The following is a 6,593-nucleotide window of genomic DNA, read 5'->3' as shown; positions in this document are numbered from 1 at the left end:
GGTTGCGACAAATGGCGTACTGCATGCGTGCCATTTACTTTTTTCGTAAATCACTAATTAGCGACTACACATAGGAGTTTTCTCTTTTTTCGTAGATCCGTATTTTCAAAACGTTTTTATCTCCTAAACCATGCGTCCAAATCTTGAACTGTTTTCACCATTGACTTTCTCGCATCGAGATCTTCAAAACTAGATCCCGTGTTGATAGATTTTAACGAACTTTTTTTTTCACGAAAAAAACCCGGATGAAAAATCGTGCCTCACGCGATAGAAAATAAAAACTGAAAACGCGTTTTTTCCCTTTCCGGGAGGTATGGGTCGTGCCTCTTGCGAAGGCAAAACCGTGCCTCTCGTGAAAAAAAAGAGAGCAGAAAACGCGTTTTCCCCTTTTTAGGAGAGATACCCTCTCGCAAAGGCAAAACCGTGCCTTTCGCGGAAGCAAAACCGTACCTCTCGCAAAAAAAACAGAAAAATGTTTTTTTCCTTTAAGAAGAGGCACGGGCGTACCTCTCGCGAAGGCAAAACCGTGTCTTTTACGAAAATAAAACCGTGCCTCTCGCGAAAAAAAGAGGCACGGTCGTGTCTCTCGCAAAGGTAAAACCGTGCCTTTAACAAAAGCAAAACCGTGTCTCTCGCAAAAAAAATAGAAAACAACTTCTTTTTTCTTTTCGAGAGGCACGGCCGTGCCTCTCGTGAAGGCAAAACTGTGCCTCTCGTGAAAACAAAACCGTTCCTCTAAAAAACAGAAAACTTGTTTTTTCACGTAAAAATTGCATTTTTTAAAAAAAATTTAAAAAAATTTCCGTCAAAAAGTTACGATAGCCCAGTAAAAAAACGTAACACCAAAAAATAAATAAAAAAATAAAAATAGCCAAAACGCGTGCGAAAAAAATAAAATCCAATAAAAACTCTCAGAACGCAAAACGTGGCGGCGCGCGGAAGCTATCGCGGGGAGGCTCCGAAAAGAGCGCTCCCTTAGTTGCTTTCCCTCGTAAACTAGTTGTTCTCGTAATTAGCTTAACTGGTGTGGGCTGCGGTCAAACAGAAAACTGGTGTGGGCTGGGCTACGTTGGTGCCCAGACGGGCGGTCCAGTCCAGCAGGCGAGCATTAATGTGTTGTGGGGACCGCGTTCGGCTTGCCAAGGAAGGAAACCACAACGGCCACTGCCCGTGGCAACGCAGCGCAGCGGGGGCAGGGGTTTTTGGGGTTTCCCGAGGCGAAAAAGCGAGAGGAAACCGCGGAGCGGAGGCGTCGGACACAGGTCCCCGTTCCTTCCGACCTCGCTCGCCGCTCCTCTCCTCTCCTCTCCTCTCCTACCGCGACCCTTCCTCCGACGGCGCCCTGCCCTGCCCTGCCGCCATTACCAGCGAGGAAGGAGGCGGGGGAGCAGAGGCCACTTGGCACGGCTGGACCGAGCAGAGCGAGCGCGGGGGAGCAGGCACGCGCCCGCCGCGCCGCCGGCCGATTAGGGTTTCCCGTGTCCTGGTTCGTCGGGCTGGCCGATCGTCACGTGCGCGCTGCTCCGATCGGTCATCCGTACGCGCCGCCGCGATGGCAAGGTCGCCCCCTCCCTCCCCCTACCCCCTTTCTTCAGTCATTTTTACTCTGTCACTGTTGCTTAGGGCTTGTTCGATTGTTCCGGATACCCACATTTCAGCACTCTAGTTTCAGACTTTCAGGACTAGTATGTTTTCTTGCCTCAGTTGTTGCCCCCTTTACCATAGCACGGAGGAACTAAACTGTCCGTCGATTGCTCCGGCAACCAACTTTCCTCTAGCGACGCAGCTACTCTCTCCGTCCCATATCGAGAATGCCTATGCAACCATTCATAGATTTTGACCGTAGGGTCCAATCCGCCTGCTGTGTGCCAGCACTATAGGGTTCCAGGGTCTGTCGACAATAGTGCAAGCAGTTCCTGTAGTGGTTTCTTCTAGTACATTTTCAAAGCCTGCCCTGGTACATTGTGTCATTGATAGAGCAATGTGATCACATTGAAAATGCTTGCTTTCTTAATATGGCTAAGCTTAGTTATGTTATAGATAGCTTAATTGGTCGATACAGATACCCAACACATGATTAGGTACTCCGTTGCACCACATAGCTTGTTTGTCTCATCGCTCTGTTATGTAGCATTGTTCAGTCAACACTGTCCTGTCAATGTTTTGCCTTCTATGAACAGCATAAACAGGACGTCAATTGAAATATCCAATGTGTATTACTGATTGTCGATAGTTCCATATTGTTCCTGATTGATGTATTATCTCTTCAAGTTCTGCAGCTACTGTCTCATTGTTACCATGTAGCACCACTGTCTTATGTATCGACCTTTATAAATAACATTATCCTGTTCAGATTAGTGCATTTGCAAAGCCTGCCCAGGTACACTGAGTCATTGATAGAGCAATGTTATGACATTGAAAGTGCTTTCTTTCTTAATATGTCTAAGCTTACTTATGTCCTAGCTTAATTGGTCAATATAGATATCCAACGCATGATCAGGTTTACTCCGTTGCAGCACATAAGCATGTTTGTCTCATCACTCTGTTATGTAGCATTTTTCAGTCAATAGTGTCCTGTCCATGTCTTGCTTTCTAAGAATAGCGTAGACAGTCGTCAATCAAATTATCGAGATACCCTAGTCCTTTTAAGTTTTTATACATAGCTTACGACTGACACTAATTCCATGTTGTTTCTTCTTGGCATATTATATCTTCAAATTCTGCAGTTACTGTGTCTTTTTTTAATTATGTAGCACTACTTTCTTGGGTACTGGTCATTTAATTAACATCATCCTGGTCTTAATATTATTCCTATGTACTCCCTCTGTAAACTAATATAAGAGCATTTAGATCACTATTTTAGTGATCTAAACACTCTTATATTTGTTTACGGAGGGAGTATTTGACAAGGTAGCACTTACTTGTTTATGTACATGTCATCTTAATTGTTATTATCCTGGTCAACTTTGATGTAATGCTATGTAATTACTTTGCTGCAGGTCATGGCTTATAACTTGCAGGGGTGTTGCCAAGAAAATTAGGAATGACAGCTGCTCGAATCGCCAGATAAGTGAACTGGGTGCAGAAGCATGCAGGGAGTGCCCCAACTGCAAACATATCATTGATAACAGTGATGTAAGTACTTGAAAATCTTTTGGTGGCTTGTATCTTGCAAGGAAAACTTCTCTTCTTTACTTTTTGGTGCACCCTTACTGAAAACCTGCTTCTGCCATGAATAGTTCATAGATCATTTATTCTTTGTTGGTAGCCGCCTAAGTTAGATGTATTGACGATGGTAGCAAATAAGGAAACATGTTGCGGTGGATACTCTATGCTTTCCTTGATTCCAGTGAATATCAATAAGGCTTTGAGCTGTATTAACTCACATAAGCTTCAGAACTACAGATGCTTGCAAAATGCAACCCATTTGATCTTACATTCGATGGTACTATGTTACACATTCTATAAAATACTTAACTGCATTTCATCATTTGTAGGTTGCTGTACAGTGGCCTGGGCTGCCAGCCGGTGTGAAGTTTGATCCATCTGATTTGGAATTGCTCGAGCATTTAGAACAGAAAATTGGCGTTGGAGGTTCAGAGCCCCATATGTTCCTTGATGAATTTATTCCAACTGTGGAGAATGATGAAGGGATCTGCTATTCACATCCTGAAAATCTTCCTGGTAGGGGATTCCCTTATTGAGATGCTATAGGAGTATTTATTGGCTTATTCATGTACTGACTGGGCACATTTCGTTCTTATAGGCACAACGAAAGATGGAAGAAGCGCTCATTTCTTCCACATAATTTCAAATGCGTATGGTTGTGGCCAGCGCAAGCGTCGAAGGATCAGCAACAGCGACTATAGCACTTCTGATGAGCATGTGAGATGGCACAAGACGGGTAAATCAAAAGCCATATATGACAATGGTGTTATGAAAGGGTGGAAGAAAATATTGGTTCTGTACAAAAGTTCACAAACAGGTGGCAAACCTGATAAAGCTGACTGGGTGATGCATCAGTACCATCTTGGGCTAGAGGAAAAGGAAAAAGTTGGAGAGTTTGTCGTGTGCAAAATCTTTTATCAATTGAAGGCAAATCAAGTGGACAAGTATGAACCAGAAATGGCTAACGAAGCATCTGATGCATTTACTGCAAGGGATTATCCAAAAACTCCAATGGCAAAGACCCCACAGCTATGTCGCCCAAATAATAGTCCATGTGAAACTGAGCAGACTTTATTGAAAAAATGTGAAACTGAGCAGAAGCAAAACTATTCCAACTTGCAGTACCAGGTAAATCACTGACATGGGAAATCTGCTGAGTTAGATCTAACCTTTGATTAAACCAGTTCTCAGTAAGAAACAGTAGACATAAGACTAATAATACTTGACAATGTTATTGTATATTTACAAAAAAGGAAATTGCAACAGCGCACAGCTTTAAGCAAATGAGGATTTCGAAGTTGATCTCCACTGGTCGGGCTCATGGCATTGTAAAACTCACCTCCTAGGTGGATTGTTCTCTCGCCCATCTTCTCAATGAAATGAAACGCAAAGGTCCTTTGCGTTTTCTTGAAAAAGAAGTTGATCTGCATCTAGCCGATTTGGAAGCTAGTAGATGCAAATACCAAATTTATACAGCATCTATTTGTCATTCTGTGGCGTGTTGCTAATTTTTTTGTTTGAGTGATCTGTTTATCATTTTAGAGTAATAACTTTGTGCTTCTTTGTAGGAAGAAGAAACAGACAGGCCTGCTATTAGCCTGGCAGATGCCGATCCCTCCGATTGGTTCTTAGCGTCTCAGGCTGGGACTAGCTTGGAAGAACCCCTGCGTTGTCATGAGGATATTAATTCCTTTGGTCCAGATAGGCCAATCTATTCCCAAGGCTATTATGATGGATTACCTGATCTCCTTAATCTCGGACCACCGCCAGAGGTTGCTGCTAGTATATTCTGTAGTAGTATTGTAATTTGTGTTGCCCATATATTATGACAAATCTGATGATATCTTTCTCTCGTCTTGCAGCAGGACTTGATGTTTTCATCACAAGACTTGTTGTCGTTTTTCTCACAGGAAGATGTGCAGGGTTGAAGACGATCTCTTTACCATCTACAGCAGTATGATGATATGGTGGCAACTTTTGGGGGGTTGACTTGGCAAGATAGAAGTTGTGCAAGCGTCAGGGCTGCAATGGGCCATTTAAGGGTCGAATACTTTTTTTGTCTCCACAGAACTGAAAAAGACATTTAATGAGTGTTTTTCTTTTGTGCGGTGGAAACCTTGAGTACTTGTTTAGCTATCTGCAATTCTAATTGTAGTACTACTCCAGTTTCATAGTCAGGCGGCCTGTTTCAGCTCACAAATTTTGTTGTCAGCCCAAAGAGATTGTTATGTTTTGCCAAAGAAGACGGTACATTGGCTAAACCATATGTGATGTGATTAATGTGAGTTGCACTTTTGCTGAATGTTGCATGCCTAGTTATAATGTTAAACCGATTATTTAAATGGGTTAGGACCTAGTTGGATGGGTTATATTTTTTGCGTGCTTTCCAAGTAATTAGCTCAAATGCTTGAACCAAGTACTGGGGTAAGTCCTTGTTCAATGTCGAGTTGGCATGCTCCTGGGTGGCCTAGCTCCCTGATGCCTCCTGGGAACGCCGGTTTGGAGCTTGCTCCCTTGATGCCTCCTGGGAACGCCGGTTTGGAGTTTGGACTATTATGCCACTGAGGCGGCGTGTGATTCTTGAGGGAACCAGCTCAGAACCGTACGAGCTCCAGGAAGCTGTTCAAAGCTGGCACCACTAACTAGAGCAAATCAAGAAAATGCGTGAGGCTTTTGTTTGAGATTTCTGTCATCTTAATCCGTGAAACACTGAGATTGCCAATCGTATGCCCGTATGATTATGGTTAGCTGGCTCCGTGCATTTTGTTCTCTGTCTCTGAAACTTCTTACAACCCCAAGTGCAGTAAGCAATCATAGGTGTTGAGGAAGCAACAGACACAAGGACAGAGGACGAATCGTGATCCGTAGTTTAGACCCATGGGCATGGAGCAAGCCGAGACAAGGCTCAGCAGGATGTGGAACCGTGAACCTAGACGTCAGGCTGTGGCCTTTTGCCTCCGGCATTCCTCGCTGGCGGCTGCATGCATGCAGGACACAACCAAGTGCGGAGGCAGGCGGGGCGGCCGGCTAACAGGCATCACTGAAGCTCTGGGCGCACGAGGATTTGCTCTTGCTCACCTCTGCTTGTCCACAGCACGGGGACATTGCACGCATCTGTGGTGTGTGGACCTCAATGGCGGGGCTGGCGTACGGACCTCTACAGCTGCGGCGTGGTTTCACCTCTCTCAATACCTTGGTTTTCTTGGCAACTTTCGAAATCACGCCAAACTTATTAGCAAACAAAATCCAGACAAGTTTGGAGCATGCGCCTCTGCCCCCCGGCGAACTGCTATCCAGCAGCGACACGATATATCGGTCGAGCTGGCGGGCCATCAATCACCGGCCAGCCGGCCGGCATGACAGTAACCATTCAGGACATTTTTTTCGAAACGGAGGCAGAGCTCATTTCTAAGAAGGAGAGAATT

The 6,593-nt window shown here is 44.5% G+C and overlaps 1 protein-coding gene across 2 annotated transcripts; it reads left to right on the top strand.

Moving 5' to 3' along the window:
- The first annotated feature begins 1,153 nt into the window (after nt 1-1,153).
- LOC123401483 (SUPPRESSOR OF GAMMA RESPONSE 1-like) lies at nt 1,154-5,470 on the top strand. 2 transcript variants are annotated; one of them, XM_045095307.1, is made up of 6 exons: nt 1,154-1,560; nt 3,000-3,135; nt 3,498-3,684; nt 3,767-4,296; nt 4,737-4,940; nt 5,034-5,470. In XM_045095307.1, the coding sequence occupies exons 1-6, from the start codon at nt 1,553-1,555 to the stop codon at nt 5,094-5,096; spliced, it is 1,128 nt and encodes a 375-aa protein (XP_044951242.1). In that variant the 5' UTR covers nt 1,154-1,552; the 3' UTR covers nt 5,097-5,470. The 2 variants fall into 2 exon arrangements, with proteins under 2 accessions (XP_044951242.1, XP_044951241.1); XM_045095306.1 differs by having other exon boundaries at nt 5,031-5,470.
- Nucleotides 5,471-6,593: the final 1,123 nt, after the last annotated feature.

The sequence above is a fragment of the Hordeum vulgare genome, chromosome 6H (assembly GCF_904849725.1).
Source record: "Hordeum vulgare subsp. vulgare chromosome 6H, MorexV3_pseudomolecules_assembly, whole genome shotgun sequence".
Classification (NCBI taxonomy): Eukaryota; Viridiplantae; Streptophyta; class Magnoliopsida; order Poales; family Poaceae; genus Hordeum; species Hordeum vulgare.
Note: the sequence above shows the minus strand (reverse complement) of the source record. Positions and strands in the feature narration are given on the sequence as shown.